At 38.1% G+C, this 18,277-nt stretch overlaps 2 protein-coding genes across 2 annotated transcripts in view; both read right to left on the reverse strand.

Annotated features, from left to right (window-relative positions):
• Nucleotides 1–8,152, reverse strand: part of LOC106869561 (ultra-long-chain fatty acid omega-hydroxylase) — a 26,531-nt gene extending 18,379 nt beyond the window's left edge. The window contains exons 1-2 of the mRNA XM_014915353.2: nucleotides 6,301–8,152; nucleotides 2,537–2,635 (exon numbers count right to left, since the gene is read on the reverse strand). The gene's annotated coding sequence lies outside the window, so the exon portion shown is untranslated. The remainder of the gene's footprint in view (nucleotides 1–2,536; nucleotides 2,636–6,300) is intronic.
• A 134-nt stretch (nucleotides 8,153–8,286) lies between these two features.
• Nucleotides 8,287–16,847, reverse strand: LOC106869555 (uncharacterized). Its single transcript, XM_014915342.2, has 4 exons — nucleotides 15,715–16,847; nucleotides 12,471–12,678; nucleotides 9,324–9,522; nucleotides 8,287–8,606 (listed from the first exon to the last, which is right to left on the reverse strand). The coding sequence occupies exons 1-4, from the start codon at nucleotides 16,173–16,175 to the stop codon at nucleotides 8,293–8,295; spliced, it is 1,182 nt and encodes a 393-aa protein (XP_014770828.1). The 5' UTR covers nucleotides 16,176–16,847; the 3' UTR covers nucleotides 8,287–8,292.
• Nucleotides 16,848–18,277: the final 1,430 nt, after the last annotated feature.

An 18,277-nucleotide genomic window follows, 5' to 3' on the forward strand; every position in this document is an offset into this window, starting at 1 on the left:
AAAAATTTCGGGCCTCGTGCCTAGAGTAGAAAAGAATAATGAGAATCTTATAAATGACAATATCCAGAGACAATTTTCGTTTGGTTTCGTCCGGGAAATTTTTTTTTAGTGAGAATTTCTTATGCTGTTTATGAATATACTTGTTAGGCGTTTAGTTTTGGAATAAATAAATTTTATGAAATGTAGTTCCATTGCCTTTCGGTGCATATACATATACAAACATACATACATACATACATACATCAATAGTTATTTATGTATACACTAGCGTTGCTAGAGTGTGTGTCGCCCGCGACAGCCCTTCCGTTTGCCGTCCCCTGATCCCACAAAAAACACATTGCCTACAGCAAACTCAAAAGTGCTGTCTCATTAAAAGAATATCATGCAATTATTTGGGCAAAGTTTCTTCTTTCACCCACAAACCAGCAAAGAGTTTGACTTGTGATAACAGTGAGGGCAGGTAAACTGAAAATGGCAGGTATGCATTTGCAAGCTCAAACGTCCCACAGCTGACTGACGATAAATGCAAATACTCCCGCTCAGAGCACATTCCCTCTTGCTGAAATTAATTTTTGACAACATCAATGATGCTGAAAAATTGCTGATGCCAGTCATCGATGACAGAGAGATCACCTTCTTCAGTAGTTGCTGTATGTCTGAAGCGCAGCATTTTGCCATCATCTCTCTCTCTCTCTCTCTCTCTCCTGCTCTCTCTTGCACTCTTGCTGTCTCCTACTCTCTCTCTCTCTCTCTCTCTCTCTCTCTCTCTCTCTCTCTCTCTCTCTCTCTCTCTCTCTCTCTCTCTCTCTCTCTCTCTCTCTCTCTCTCTCTCTCTCTCAGGCTGGGTAACCAAGTATCTCCTTTACAACAGCACACCTATTTCAGTCCTCATTCTCTCACTCTCTCTCCAGTCAGGTAACCTTGTACCTCCTCTACAGCAAGAAAACCTGTTTCTGTCTCTCTGCCACACTCTAATCTTTCATCGTCTGACACAAGACCACCTCTTCCAATGCCCCCTCCCCTTTCCCAAAGGATCCTTGTCTTGCAAGTTACTTGGTGACCCTGCCAGTGCTGGTGCCATGTAAAAAGCACTCCTTCCACTCTGCTGGGTGTTAGAAGGGCATCCAGCCATAAAAAACCCTGCAAAAACAGATACAGAAGTCTGGCGCAGGCTCCCACCTGGCCAGTTCCTGTCAAACCATCCAACCCATGCCAGCATGGAAGACAGACGTTAAACGATGATGAGGATGATGATGATACATATATATATATATCCCCACATACACCCACCCATAGAGTCCTTGTCAACTGTAGACCAGTGCTTCTCAAACTATCTCATGTGGTTTACCAGCAGTTTTTGTTTCCCCCCCCCCCCAATGTGCCAGGGACAGGTAATATTTCTTAGTAATATCAATTTATACAGGAAACAAATAATACAATATTACATTTTATGAGCATTTTATGTTTCTTTCTTTTCTGGAAGCTTGCAGACCAGCACTTTGAGTAGCAGTATTGTAGACAACAATAACCACTTGGCAGACAAACCCCATAACCTAAATTGTCTTCAGTTTTCTTTCAGATATACATTACATCCAAAATGTGTTACATAAGTCTGTTATACACCCACATCTATAACACGTTATATAACATAACATTCCATACAGTTTAATTCCTTGCATAGAAATCTCTTGAACTTTTTAAACTTCAGACATAAACTGTGATTTTAAATGTCTTTGGTGGCAGGAGGAGGCAGTTGTTTGACACTTGAAATATTTAATTGCTTAGTGTTACAATAAGTAAATAAAGTTAAGGGTTATTATATATTAAATACAATTAAACCTTGGGAGAAGCTGGTAATAAACACACACACTGGTTCAGTCCTTTATTAATTTATATAGTTTTTTGTTAAATTATTTCATTGCACTGAACCAAGGTTTAATTGTATTTCTTTCAACACACGTATCCACATCAAGAATCTTGCACACGAAATACACATATGAAATATACTAAATAGTTTGACAGAAAAATATCTCCATTTTTGTTTTCAAAACAAAAGAATCACTTTTCAACTTGAAACGGTCTCATTTTCAAAGCAATGTTAACAATAAATATTTGGGCAGTTTTGAAAATTGTCCACTTGAACAAAAAAGAAAATGGCTAAAGTGTGTGTTTTAAAAAATAAAATATTTCACAGTCCATTTTTGGAACAGTGAATCTCAAAGTATTTATACATAAGGCTATAAGTAATTGGATGTAAATATGGGGTTGAAAATCCCTTTTGGATAGAAAAAGTTGCAGCCTGCTTCTGAATATTTCTATCCAAAAGGGATTTTCAGTCCAATATTTGCATGCAGTTGTTTACAGCCTTATGTGCTTCAAGATTCACAGTTCCAAAAAAGAATCATTTCACATTCTCTCAAAAGTTTCTCAATTCTTTTTAAATCAACACAGTACGCTTCCATAAATAATTTGCTCTTTTGAAACTATAACAGTTGTTGGGTTGGGAAAATAAATTGATAGAAAAATATCAACAAACTTGTCTTTAATGCAAGGCTTCAGCACAGTTGCAAAACTGAAAGTATTCACATCCAAGATTTCTCTTCTCTTTTCTTTTCTGACTTCTTCTGAACAATGACTACAATAAATATTCAGACAATTTAACAACTCCTATTGTAAACAAAAGAAAAAAAACCCCAACTAAAATGTGTGACCCAAAATAAAGTATGACTGTGTAAGCATTGGTCCTTTTGAGGTCGTACAGATTGAGTTACAAGAGAGACACCTCCTCAACAGAATTCAAACTCTAACAGATGTTATTGTTTAGTTTTATCTCAGATAAAATTAGCTGAAGTCACTGACTGTGGTCTTATCAAGGAAGCACCAGGGAAATAGCAGCATAATTGCCCTCAAATCATAGTCCACCGTTTTAAATACATACACACACACATATGCACATGCAACAATAAAATCTAGATAAGCAGATGGCTTTGACTGAACAATTCCCATGTCTACATATCAGAAGATCATCATCATCATCATCACCTTCATTTAACTTCTGTTTTCCAGGCTGGCATGGGTTGGACAGTTTGACTGGAACTGGTAAGCTGGAGAGCTGCACCAGGTTCCAATCTGATTTGGCAGGGTTTCAATGGCTGGATGCCCTTCTTAATGCCAACCACTCCAAGAGTGTAATGGGTACTTTTTACATGCCACCAGTACACTGGTATCGGCCACAACTACACTTTCACGTGGCTTGATGAGTCTTCTCAAGAATGGCATATCGTTAAAGGTCTCAGTCACTTATCATTGCCTCCATGTGGGCCCACATGTGAATGGTGCTTTTTAAATGCCACTGGCATGGGTGCCTCTTACATGACACCAGCATTGCCTATGACAACATCTGCTTGACCACCTCATCCCATTTCTTCCAGGGTTTACCTCTACCACAGGCTCCCTCCACAGTTAGGGATCAGCACTTCTTTACACAGCTGTCCTCATCCATATACATCATATGACCATACCAGTGCAGTCATCTCTCTTGCATACGTTTGATGCCTCTTATACCTAACTTTTCTCTCAAGATGCTTACACTCTGTTGAAGATGCACACTGACATTGCACATCCATCAGAGCATACTAGCTTCATTTCTTTCAAGCCTACACAGGTCCTCAGCAGTCACAGCCCATGTTTCAATGATGTGTAGCATGACTATTCACACACAGGCATTTCTTATTCTAGCAGCTACACTCTCAGAGCATCCACCCCCACTACTGACTTGGTCACCTAGGTAATGGAAGCTGTTAACTTCTACCTTTCCCCCTTGGCATTTGATGGAGTCTATTTTTCTGTACATTTCTAGTGTTTATTGTACTTGTGCACCTTCCACACACAAGAACTATTTTCCCTGTTAACCTTCCCCTGATATTGGTACACCTCTTACATGTTCATTGCTTACATCAGGTCCAGGTACATCTTATGGATTTTCTATGCCTTTTCTACAGATCAAGCAGGGCCATCTACCTGAAGGCATTTGTGATTTGTCTGCTTACCTTCTTACTAAGACTTTGGTTTTTGCTAGGTTAACTCTAAGGCCTTTTCATATAGATACCAGTAAATACATATATAGCTAATTAGTCAATTGATTATTATTCTCATCACCGGTGACAATGATAAAAGTACATTTGCACCTAAAGATAATGAACATCTCTCTGATAACAATATTTCCAACAAAACGTAATCATGCTCTGCTGAGCAATATCTTCAGGACCCAATCCTAGAGATATCATCATCTATGTCATTCTACAAACAAGCAATCACATCATCAAAATCTCAAAGCTACAAGATAATACAGGATTAACTTAAAACCATGTGAATAAATAAGCATTTGATAGAATGATCTGAATGCTAAAGAGTTAATCTTACAATCTTAAATACAAAGCGGATGACATCCAAAGAAATTATCTGAACATAACTCCAAGCATTGATTAAATCATATAAACTGTAGTAGTAGTAGTAGTAGTAGTAGTAGTAGTAGTAGTAGTGGTTTGTACTTTACAAGTTTTCTAGTTGCAGTAGAGATGGATATGTAATGCTGTCAGTTATTGACTGATCTTCTCACGATTGTTGTTGGATATTCAACTCATTTTACTACAGGGACAAACAACAGCAAACACTCCTAGTTGAAGAACCAAGTGAAGTATTTTGTCACTAAGCTCAAGCATTCATTTACACAGAATCAACAACGAGAAGTAGAAAAGGAAAGAAGTCCTCGAAACATTTTTACTGAATGGTCAACGGACATTTAATCTGCAAGTCTCCAGATGATGAATTTAAACATTGCATACATTCTTGAATTCAATGCAACAACAAAAATCTAAACAGATGTTTCCCATCCTTAGAGAAAAATATCAGTAACAGACACAGAATGCAGACTAAATATTTCAGAGTGGTTTAACAAATCTATAGCACTTTCCCTTGTAACTTATCTCTACAGATATTCTAAAGAATTTAGAGCCAGCTCTGAAAGTTATGACATTTCGTATATGTGAACATTTATATGGACGTGTTCATATTTGAAACATTCTGTCTTCGCTCTAAATTCTATAGAATATCTTAAAAGTAACTGAATAGCATTGCTGACACAGAAAGGTAGGACACAGTGTTGCCTTATGTGTGTTTATATGTATCTGTCTCCTGGTTTTGACAACATGTGATGGTTGTAAAGGAACATCACTGTCATACAAGCAGTGTCATTTATTCCCAATCTTTCATAACATGTCCAGTCATTTAGGAAAATTACCTTGGTTGGGAACAAGTGAGGGTTGGTGACTGGAAAGGCATCTGGTCAAAGAAAATCTTCCTTGATGTATTGCATCTGACTCATTTAAGGATAGAAAAGTTAACATTGAAATGATGACGATGATGATAATTTCTTACAAAAGTCTGCCAGTTTATTAAAGTAAGAATATGACGGTACTAATATCATTCTCAGACAGTTTTGTACACTTGTTGTATTACTCCAAGCTGGGTCTGATCACGTTGACCTATGTTCTGATCAAACTATCACCATCCTGTCTTTTTTTTTTAAACATTGTACACCCAAGCTATATTACCGAATGTGTCTTTATAAGATGGCAGGATGAGATATGAGGCTGATTTAGCTGCTATGTTTCATTGAACAATTTGATCAACAGCAGAACCTCTTCAAGTGTTGTTGTTTTGTTGGCCAACATTTCTCTGTAAAGTCTTAATTTAAATTTCTTTTTCAATCTTCTTAATCCTGGTTTTAAAAAAAAACAGCCATTGTTATGTTAGATCCTGGTTAACAATGACTTAGAACAAACTTATGATCTGAGACATTCCATTCATTTCTCTCTTGCATTCAGCGTGCTCAACGTACCTAAAACAGACATTATTATCTGTTGTGTCAAACAAGCAGGTACAAAACGAAGGTAGTCGGCTGCTGTCTCCTACCAAATGCTGTGAACAATCAGATTTCAAAGTTTACCTGTAATTAATTATAATTGTCATTTATAAAGCTTTTATTGGCCCGTTGTACTTATTGCTCATTGTTGACAGTATTTCAACATGAGCTACTCATAGTTGCCTGCCAAGGAAACACAAGAATCAGGCAGATGTATGTATAACATGCCTACAACTATTAAAAACTCTTATTTAAATATTGTGTATATTAAATGATATGTATGTATTTACGCATGCATGTATGTATATACACATGTATGTATGTATGTATGCATGCATCTATGTACTGGAGAGTTGTAAGAGCATTGAACAAAATACCTTTCCCAAAATTTTCTGTGACTCTTTATGTTTTGAATTCCAATTTTGTTGAGGTCATCTCTGTCGTTCACCTCTGTTGCGGGGTGATGAAATAATGACCCATTCCCTTCCTGCAACAATTACACACAAACAGTGAAAGGAGACAAAACAAAGACTGCAATGCAATTTTTCTCAGGTTCTCATCAAACTCTGCCAGCTTTTGCACCCTTATTATTATTATTATTATTATTATTATTATTATTGATATTATTATCATTACTAATAATAATGACTTCCAATTTTGGCACAAGGTCACCAAGCTTCAAGGCGTTTGACTACATTAACCCCCAATGCTCAACTGGTACTTATTTTATTGGCCCTGAAAGGACAAAAGGCAAAGTCCAACTTTGGGGTATTTGAACTCAGAACATAGACAGACAAAATGCCTCTAAGCATTTTACCAGGTCTGCTGACAATTCTGCCAGCTCACCGGGTAAAATAGTAATGATAATAATAATAATACTTTCTAATTTTGACACAAGGCCAGCAGTTTTGAGGGAAGGAGAAAACAAATTATATCAACTGCAGAGTTTATCTGGTACTTATTTTATTGTCCCAAAAGGATGAATGGCAAAGTCAACCTTGGCAGTTTCTTAAATTATATTGAACTAATTTCTTAAATAATATTGCACTTTCCTTCTCTGAAATGTATATTTTATAAAAATTAAAAAAAAAAAGAAATAACAAAAAAGAAAAGAAATAAAAAGTACCTTTCTTATGTCTTTACCCCTGCCCCTCCAAACAAGCTGAAAATTTTGCTGTGAAACCATTATTGCTTCCTGTCTTGTAATTTATTCGCCTGATTAAGTTAATTCTTGCACAAATACTAACAGTTATTTGGGTTGTACATTCCACATCATGTCCCAGATTTGGCACATCTCAATTCCATTTCAGACAAATAAGTGCTTTCCAAGAACACAACTACCATCATCAATTCAGGATCAAAGACACCAGTTCCAGGCCTGCCCCCCTCCCTCTTTTCCCCCATTTTGCCATTCCAGTAAGTTACCAACAACTGCCAATTAAAGCTACCACCATTACTATCACTTGGTGTAACTAATGGTTGTCTTAATTGAATAATTACACACTCCTGAATAATTCTGTAAATATATTTTGCCCTAATTCACTTTCACCAAGCATTAAAAGTCCTGCATAAACAGGGTAAAGTATTAACACAATGTGTGTGTGTGTGTGTCTGTGTGTGTGTGTGTGTGTGTGTGTGAACCACTCCGAGAGTGTAATGGGTACATTAACGTGCCACTGGCACAGGTGCCATTTGCATGTCTTTGATTCTTCCTTTTATTCTTCTTTCCTAGCTTCCATTTAAGAGTTCTTCCGACAGTATGTCTATTCTGTTTCCATTTCTATTTTTGTCTTTAGACCTGCTGCCTAGAACCACAAGTGTCCCTGGCTGTTCCCAGAGTCTCCAAGACTTGTAGGGAGGAAAGAGGGAATCGTTAAACATCAGGCTTGACCCACAGATGCTCGCAACAGATTTTGCACTTTGTAGCCATAAGCCGGATGCTGTTGTTGAACTGGACAAAGGGTCGAGTCTGTGCCTGTTTCTCTTCCATCACTTATATGTGTATAGGGTGTCTTATCGCTTAAGTTGTGGGAGTCATCGAACTGAGGCAATGCTGGAGCAACACTTTGAAGGGGTTCTAGTGAAAGAAATCAACTTTTTTGTTTTGTTGAAAGTCTGGCACTATTGTTTCTGTTTTGTTGAACTGCTAAGTTAAAGGGACATAAACAAACCAACAGCAGTTTCCACCTAACAAACTCACTTACAAGGCATTGGTTGGTTCAGGGCTATATTAAAAGACACTTGCCCAAGGTGCCACACAGTGGGACTGAACCTGAAGCCCTGTGGCATTAAAGCAATCTTCAATAAAACTTCAATAAAATAAACAAGAAAAAACAACAAAGAAACAAACAAACAAATGCTGATTAGGGTTACAACTTTTGTTTTGCCAATGTTGCAATTTGCACTTTTTCCTTCAATTTGCCAGGCAACTGGTATTGGACCGCATCGGTAGCAAACTGAACGGAATATTTGTCAGACATGTGGATGAGGAGCAAATGGTTGATGTCGTCGAATAAGGAAGCATGTTCAATGATCTCTGACAAATGGGTGTGGCCACGTTGTCTTGCTTTGCTGATGATGCCAGGGGTGAAACCTTCCAAATAAGTGGCTTCCATTATCAACAACTTGACCTTCAAGAGGTCAGGTGGTGGGTTCATCAGGAACACTTCAAATGTTGTGTCACCTGAAACAGAGAATGGTGAGGCAGGAGGAGAAGAAGGTTAATCAGTCATGTGCGAGAGAGGGGGGGACAAGGGGGAGTGAGCAGTGAGCGATAAAGATGTAAAGAAAAAAAAGCAAAGAAATAAGCAGAGAGAGAGAGAGAGAGAGAGAGAGAAATGGGCAGGAAGACAGAGTGTGTTCTAGAAGCAATAGAAAGGGCAGAGAGAGAGAGAGAGGCGACGATGCTTGCATTGGTTGGGATGTGTCTGTTAGTGACATGACACCAATCAAGTGAGAGTGTGTGGCTAAGTGGTGAGGGTGCTCAGCTCAAGACTGTAAGGTCATGAGTTCAATACTTGGTGGCACATTGTGCCCTTGAGCAAGACACCCTATGTCACATTGCTCCAGCCAGCTCAGCTGGCAAAAATCCACTGTACCTGTAATTCAAAGGGCCAGCCTTATCTCTCTCACAACTATGTTAAGGGTGTCTGTGGAGTACTCGGCCATTTGCATGTTAATTTCACAAGCAGGCTGTTCTGTTGATCAGATCAACTGGAACCCTTATCATTGTAACTGACAGAGTGCCAATTATGCCAATCAATTAGGTGGCCCTTTTCTGGATGATTGTGTTTGAAGAAGAGAGACCCTTGTAGAAAGGGTTGATGGTTCCCTTATGATTTTGCTTTCTGTTTGATGGATGAAAGGTTGTGTCAAGACAAAAACACCAGCAATGACTTACCTGTAAAAGCCACCTCGGGGACATAGTGGACATCATAAAGAGACAGATTCTTATTCTCTGCTTCCAGAGCAGTTAATTGTTTTGAGCTCAGATGTCTGAAATGAGGCTTTGGCGTCAGAGTCCGATGATAAACCAGGTAACCCTGGCTCAGCACTCGGTGGTACGTGGCAAATGGACGGACTATATATTGAGAAGATATCTGCAATGGAAAAGGAAACTCTAAGATTAAAATCAAGGAGGAGGAGAAGGAGAAGAAGAATTGGCCAGGCCCATGCCTATAAATCTATATAAAAAAAACACCCCAAACCCACGTATGCCAGCCTCAACATCACTATTTTAAGACCTCCTCAACCAACTCTCATTCTTGCACGAGTTGGTTGGACAAGATTTTTCCAGAAATTCATTAGAACTTGTTAGGATTTCTTTCATGATGGTCAGCATTCTGAGTTCAATCTGCATCAGTTCTTTCCCTATCTGCCTCTTCTACAAGTTCCTGGTTCCACTTTAATCATTTGGCATTTCTTCATCCCAGCTGCCATCTCTCATCCGAATAACAGCAATAAAGGCTTATTCCTCTCTTGTGCACTGCGACAGACTCTTATGTCTAATTTATTTTTCTGAATGGGTGAGTGAGTGAGTGCGTGTGAAGTATGATTTCCACTCTTGAAAATCATGACAGATTTGGTAAATGATAATCACTTCATGTTGCCGGTTGTTATGTCAACAAGAGGTTTTTGTGAGTCACCCAATTTGAGTGAAATTGACCTCATTTACCAGACAACATCCGGTGCCTTTTATAAACATTTCTATAATAAACTAATTAGTGTTAGCAAATGATAACAAGGGTTAATGAAGCTGGATAATATGAAATGTTCAGAGTCGTCTCCTTTGCAAAACTTTACTATTTTTCCTAGTCCCACATGTTTTAATATGGCTGTAACATGTAGATATATTCCAGTCTATCGTTAGATTATTTAAAAATGTAACCAACGACCTTTTATAAATGTCTACAGTTTTGTATGAAGGTAAAAACATGTTAAGAAGTTTCCTCTGCAGCCACATTGCTCTGAGTTTCTGGATTCAACCCCCACTGCTTGGTTCCCTGGACAAGGGTCTTCGACAGCTTCACATCAATCAGTTCCTTGTGAGACAGAAACTGTGCAGAAGCCTTTCATTCCCTCTTTGTTTCTCCATGCTAATATCAGTTGGTCAGGGAGGTAGTAGAAGCTGGATTTTTAGGGCTGGATGCTCTTCCTGTCACCAAACCTAATCTCTTTTCCAAATAAGGGACTTTCTACTCCAGAGGAATTCAAATGTGCACAGCTGGAGGATGATTTGTTGAACAGGAAATGTCAACAAACGTCACCAGTTGCAACTCAACCTCAAACTTGTAATTGAGCCACAAACATTTATGTATATCATCATCATCATCATCATCATCATCATTTTAATGTCCACTTTTCCATTTGTTGGTTGGAATGGGCTGAGACAGATTTTCTTTGGCCAGATATTGTTCCTGTCACCAGCTCTCACTTGTTTCCATGTAAGGTAATATCTCCCCCATGGTCAGACATGTTCTCACAAAAGAAAAAAAAAAATTTTAAAGCTGTGCTCCAGAATGACCAAAGTCCAATGAAAGAAACCAGTCAGAAAATATGATAATATTTTCTACCTGTTCTAAAGAATTTACAGTCAAAAGTGCCATGCGGTAGGATTGAACTCCTAATGTTTACATTAGGAGTTCAAATTTGACTGACATCAACTTTGTTTTTCTTCTTTCTGGGGTTGAAATCAAGAAGAATTGCTTTTTTTCATGAATTCTTAGAGAATCTCTTCACGGAAGATGAGATGATACACTGTACTGAAGTGGATTAACTAATCCATTAAAGACAAGGAGATGACACAGAATACAATAAAGGATCAAGCAAGCTTTCATTAAACCTTAAGCATTGAAACTAGCCTAATCTGGCTCAAATATTCTACTTGTTTTATCTTAAAACTGGCTAGATCCTACCTCTCACACCTAGCCTACAATGTCATTTTAAAAATAAACAATCACATCAGTGAAATCTTGAAGCTACAAGATAATGCCTGATTCATTGAAAACGTGAATAAATAATCATTAAATTTGAAATCTGAATGCTAAATAAAGGATTAATTATTGATATGAGTCCACATGGCTTTGGTGAAGGGTTCAATGCTTTACTTCAGCCAATGTTGGTGGAATCTTTCATAAAGCTTCATTAAAATAAACTTCCTGAAATATGTGGCTGCTGTTATTATAAACTCACCAAAAGCAACCATCATAGAACAAACACAGTCAAAGGGAAATAAATCCGAATAAATCAAAACCGTTTTTTTTTTCCCAGCTGATATTTTTTGTTTCTTAAGATTTATCTCTTTTTGTTGGTGGCTGATATAAGGATTAGTTTCATTCTGGTTAGGATTTTGAAAGGAAAGGATATAATGCAAGATGGCACAAGTGTGGCTGTGGGGGTTAAGAAGTTTTTGTTTTTGTAACCATGTCGTCTTGGGTTCATGTCGTCTTGGGTTCATTCTCACTACATGGCTCCTTGGGCAAGTGTCCTTTACCACAGCTCTCACAAGGCTAACCAAAGGAAGGAGAATCCACTTTTAAATTTTAGAAGAACCAGGATCCAAATATCAAAAATTGTTGTTGTTACTGCATCTATGCACATCTCTCATCTCCACAGTCTTTCACAGAGGATTCAGAATTTTGATGGGAATTTTGCCAAAAGAAATTTGATGAATTCTATAGCCTAAATAGCTAACCAAATGAAACCTATTAATCACTCAGTGGCTAAAAGCATCTGATAAAATCGCTGATCTCTTTTAGGACATCGAACTGACCATCCCATTTTTATTTCGTTATTTTTTTAATTTTATTCTTTCTTCCCTAACCAAGCCTCCAACAATCGTTCATGTATGCTTTGTTTAAAAATTCACCACACACACACACACACACACACACACACATAGATTCAAAATGACAAAGAACATCTGTCAGACCCATGCCAGCATAGGAAAGTGGACATGAAAAGGATGAAAATGAGGATGAATGTGTTTGACCAGGGCCAACCTAGGGCCAAAAAGAAAGAAAAGCAGTGACCCCCACCAGTGTCTTACCTGTACACTATTGCCTTGCTCAATTGGTTGAATGTCCAGCTGTTTCAGAACAGGTGGTGTGTTGGACAAAGAATACATCTGTTCTCCAATCTCTTTCAAGGGTACAACAAGGTGTGGAGGGACGTAGTAGGTGGCCGGTGTCCAGTTGTACAAATTCCTTTTAGTTGCATGCTGGAACAGTCCTGACACATGGTCTAAATGTCCATGGCTATTAGAATGATTGGCAGCAACCGAAAACGAAAAAATAGAACAAAAAAAAAAAAGGAGAAAATAATTAATCACTAATCAAAACCTGAGTAAGTGCATGCATGTGTGTGTTTGGGGGGATATATCCTTTCCCAAGTGCAGAGAAGGGGAGTGTGGTACAGTTTAGTCTGGTCCCTGTAGATGTGTGTTCTAGAGATGATAATTGATCAAAGCCCCCATGAAAGTGAGGTGTCCTCACCTCAAGGGGGAATGTGAAGATGTTGCCTAAATGGAGAAGAGCTATAAGTAGAGAAACCATCACCCAGCCTCCCATTTATAGACTTCCCAATCAGCAGCCGACCCTCTTTTCTTCCTCTCCATTCCTTGATTCTGCTCCAACCACTTTCAGAAGCACTGGAAAGGAATCGAACTGACAAGCTACTTGCTTTGAATTACAAGGACTCAGGATTTTTTGTTCAAGTTGGGCTTCCATAGTGTTAAACTGATAAAAGATACATTTCTCCAGGATAAGAAGCTAGTTTTTCAGTAAGAACTGAACTCAGCAATAAAGTCCCAATAAACGAATCCCTAATTTCCAAGTCTCTTATATTCTCTTTGGTTTCTAACTGAAGCTATGTGGACTTGACCCTTGACAATAAACTGTTCGTCCCACATTGTCATGCCGTTGTCATCTCACTTACAATTTCACTCCCTCCCATCCTTGCCAGTACTTCACTGTGTGTGAGTGTGTGTGTGTGTCTCACACACACAAAAGGCAATGGCTTTCAAAACAGTACAAATAGGCTGACAGGGATGGACACTGAAGAACAAGGTCTATTGTTAAATATTTAAATACAAGATAAAAAAAAGTGATTAATGGTTGGGGGAGGAGGTGTGGGGGGGTCCTTCAGCAGGTCAGGAAAATACTTCTCTTCTTCAACAAAGTAATCTGTCCATAATACTAAATACCAATACAGTAATGTACTATGCAAACACCTATTCCTTTTAGTTTGGGGTTTTTACCATCCACATCCTTGTTATAATAATAATAATAATAATAATAATAATAATAATAATGATGATGATCTTTCTTTAGCTAACCAGTCACTGCATACAAATATCATTAAGGCTAAAATAGACAAATCCGCAAAGAGTGCAAAGTGCAGAGTTTGTAACAAGAAAGGGGAATCCATTGTGCACAAAATGAGGTCATGAAGTCGTTTGGTGCAGAGGGAATATAGACACAGACCTTACTGTGTAGGCAAGGCCCTACAAAGGGACATATAGACACAGACCTGAGTGTGTGGCCAAGGCCCCACAATGGGAACATAGACACAGACCTTACTGTGTAGGCAAGGCACGACAATGGGACATATAACAGCAAAGAGGATTTGAAATGGGAAGAAAATGGTAAGAACATGAACCAGAAAGTGTAATAGAGAATGACCAGAATAAGGTTTTATGGGATTTTAATGCACAGACTGACTGCAAAATGCATGCCAGGTGACCAGATATTATGGTTCTGCACAAGTGGGGGGGGGAGTGCCTCATCATAGATATGGCTACATCTGTGGACATGAATGTAGCAGTGAAAGAAGAGGAAAGAATGATTTGGCAAAGGAAATACAATGACTATGGATGACTTTTTCTACAAAAAGTCATCTCCTCTCTGAATCACAACCAAATCTGTATCACCAATATTCTATTGAACTCTTCTCTGTTCGAGGACAGGCATCAAGTATTCTCCATTATAGCGCCAAGAGCAGCAGAAAACAATGTCCATTCTAACTTTATGCCTGAATAACATGAAACATTGTTTATTCTTAAGAAACATAAATAGAGAGTCATACAAGCAATGGTGTGTGGAACAATTCTTGCAGAGCAGAGAGGAGTTTTACAATTTTAGTAATTATTTTTGGATTAAAAAAAAAACTAACAATAATAAGCATGTTGTTTTGTCTTATATTACAAGTCTTCTTTCCTACTCTAGGCACTAGGCCCGAAATTTTTGGGGAGGGGGCCAGTCGATTAGATCACCCCCAGTACACAATTGGTACATAATTTATTGACCCCAAAAGGATGAAAGGCAAAGTCAACCTCGGTGGAATTTGAAAGTATAGACAGACGAAAGATTTCTAAGCATTTCGCCCAGTCTGCTAATGTTTCTACCAGCTCGCTGCCGCCTTCTACCCCAAGTCTTGTCACATCTGGGATGTCATACGAGAATATTAAATTGACCCCAGTACATGACTGGTATTCCATTGACTGACCTTTGAAGACGAAAAGCAAAGTTGGCTTCAATAAGATTTGCATTTGGAATGTGAAGAACTGCAATTCAATGCTCCTGCCATTTTGACCACATCCTGACAATGTTAGATTTTTATTTTAGGATGATTGAAAATTAGAACCAGTAAGAATATCAAGAACCAATTCAGTCGACTCTATCCCTCACCTATATGTGTCACCTTAATAACATATAATTATTATTATTTATGCGTTTCCATGCCTGTACATATTACAGTTATTTGTTTCTTCGCAAAGCAGTCTTATCTTAACGTTCCATTCTCTTTTACATGTCTACGAAGGGAGCGTCTCAGTATTTGTGTGACCTGTTTAATGTAAAGGAGAATCAATGACATTACACTCCCCACTTTCTTTGAAGTAGACACCATTACATTTTAGTGTAACACATTGAAGACAGGCACGGCGAGATAACACTAACCACTTTGTTCGTTCTGCTGTCGCCTGCGTCATGTGTTCAGCAACAACAACACGATAAACATTATACACACTGGTTGTGAATGTTATATCAATATTCATAACGATGACGACGACGGTGGTGGTGGTGGTGGTGGCAATGATGGTATTAAACGACGTGGTGGTGGTGGCAATGATGGTATTAAACGACGTGGTGGTGGTGGCAATGATGGTATTAGACGACGTGGTGGTGGTGGCAATGATGGTATTAGACGACGTGGTGGTGGTGGTGGCAATGATGGTATTAGACGACGTTTACATTGACAGCGATGAAAACTATTGCAAACTTGAAAACACCCACCTTATGAAAACATGTTTACAGCGAACACTCGCTCGGGTGGCGTAACCGATGTCAAAGGCAACCGACAAACTTTTGTCTTCGACCGTCTGCACCACGACACTTGTCTCCAGGCCCGAGAGGGACCAAGCATGCACCTGGTATTTACCGCAGGGCATCCAGTCTTTTCGAAGCTTCGATATTGCAGAGCTTTTGACCTTCGCAATATTGTTGTTCCGCTTGTCTGAGGTAGAGTTGTGATAACAGCTGCCACAAATCTTCATAACACCATGAATATCAGGTGTCTTTTTGCAATCAACAACCGGACGAGTGGCATTTTGGCAAGGTGTTAACAGGGAAAGACGTCCAACAGAGGAGAAAGTTCGAGTCCAACGGTTTACACCGGCAGAATGAAAAAACAGCTGAAAATCACAGAGACATCGTAGAGTGAGGGTCACGGTAGGGGTGACACATCGTAAAGACATTGTAGCTAAATTTTAAACAAAAATATATTTGTGTGTGTATTCATACACATATATAAATGTATTCTGAGTCTGTCTTTGAATTTAAAAAATAAAATAATAATAAAATACAAACGAGAAATAATGACAAATGCAAATCAGTCGAGAATTAACATAAATTCGACGATATTTATAAATTATTAGCTGAGATTTTTTGTTTTTTTTGGATAAAATGTGTAATTTTGAGTTTGATGGGGAATTTACTTTCGGTCGAATGAAAGTCTTTCGTAAGTAAATCAAAACCACAGAGGCTTATATGATGCAATACGTGTGTTTATGTGGTATAATGTAAAGCAGATACGGACATTGTACATCTATATTTATATTTATGTACGCATATATATGTGTGTTTGTGTGTTTAGAATAACTTTGTTAGCGATCGATGGTTAAAGGTAAAAAATTAACGAAGCAAACAAATGCCGATCAAATCTGTGAAAATTCCTTGATGAATATTTCGTCCCTACTTGTCCATAACGAGAGCTGAATAAGGGGTGAATTCGATGAGTGAATGATTGGTTCAGTACAGTGATAAGATCGATAGAAAAGGTTTGAAGCAGCGAAAGTTTGAAGGAGGAATCCAGTGGCCAAAAGGTTTGGCATGCTTGTCTCCATTGTATTGAAGGGGAAATCACTCTGAATAGCATTGTTACGTAAAAGGAAAGCGAAACGGGTCGAGGAGTGGGGGGTCGGCGCGGATGGATATTTAGTTGGGAGAAGATGCGAGGGAGGATGTTTATGAAGGAGTTTACTGAATCACGATTATTAGTACATGTTAGTACATGTCGACGAAACAAGCAGTTAGACAAAAAAGGAAAAAAATCGAAACAAACTAGTGCATATACACACGCACACACATATTTTATATACATAAAATTATTGTTTTAGCCACTTAAATGCGGCCATGCTGGAGCAGCATCGTCTTAAATGGTTTACTCGAACTAATCGACCTCATTATAATTATTTCTAATTATTATAGTAGTGCATTGGGCCGAACCGCTAAGTTACGTAAACAAACCAACATGTTATCATGCAGTAGGAGGGGGGATAATCACTGAGACACGCTCACACACACACAGATAAATATATACATACATATATGCATACATACGTACGTACATACATACATACATACATATATAATACATACATACGTACGTACGTACATGCATACACGCATACATACATACATATATCATCTTCATTTAACATCCATTGTCCATGCTGGCATGGGTTGGACTGTTTGACCAGGGCTGGCAAGTTGGAAGGCTGTACCAGGCCCCAGTCTGATTTGACATGGTTTCTACAGCTGGATGCCCTTCCTAATGCCAACCCCTCTGAGAGTGTAATGGTGTTTTTACATGCCCTCAGCACGGGTTCCAGTTGTGTGACACCGGTATCTGCCACAACTATGATTTCACTTGGCTTGGTGGATCTTTCTTCTCAAGCACAGCATATTGCCATTTTTACTGTGATGGCTGAGTATTCCGGAGCACAGCAAATCACCTCTTGCCTTGATGCTCTGTCATCTCCTCTCTAAGGCTCAGCATCTTCAGATCAGCCTTCAATATTTTCACTCATGTCTTCCTTTTTCACAAGTTTCATCAACTTTAAGCAATTGGCACATTTTATGCAACTGTCTTCATTCATACATATCACATGACCATATCATGTGTGTATGTATGTGTGTATGTATAAATATATATGTGTGTGTGTACATAAGTATATATATATATACATATATATATATATATATATATGTGAGTAAAAATAAATACAAAAAAAGGGTTTTGTATGATCGTGTATAGAGGAATATATTATTTTATTTAAAAGAGTTCCAACTCTGTCTGTTTTTTATGTTTTTTATTTATATTCTTGTAAAATTTATGTGCGATATAGAATATGGAATATATAATATATAATATAAAAAAAGATGGATGGTGCAATGAAATGAAGTATTGAATGTCTTATTGAATATATGGAATATGTCTTATTGAATATATGAAATATTGAGTGTTCAATATAAAGGATAAAATATATAAATATATATATATATATATATATATATA

The sequence above is a fragment of the Octopus bimaculoides genome, chromosome 25, assembly GCF_001194135.2.
Source record: "Octopus bimaculoides isolate UCB-OBI-ISO-001 chromosome 25, ASM119413v2, whole genome shotgun sequence".
NCBI lineage: Eukaryota > Metazoa > Mollusca > Cephalopoda > Octopoda > Octopodidae > Octopus > Octopus bimaculoides.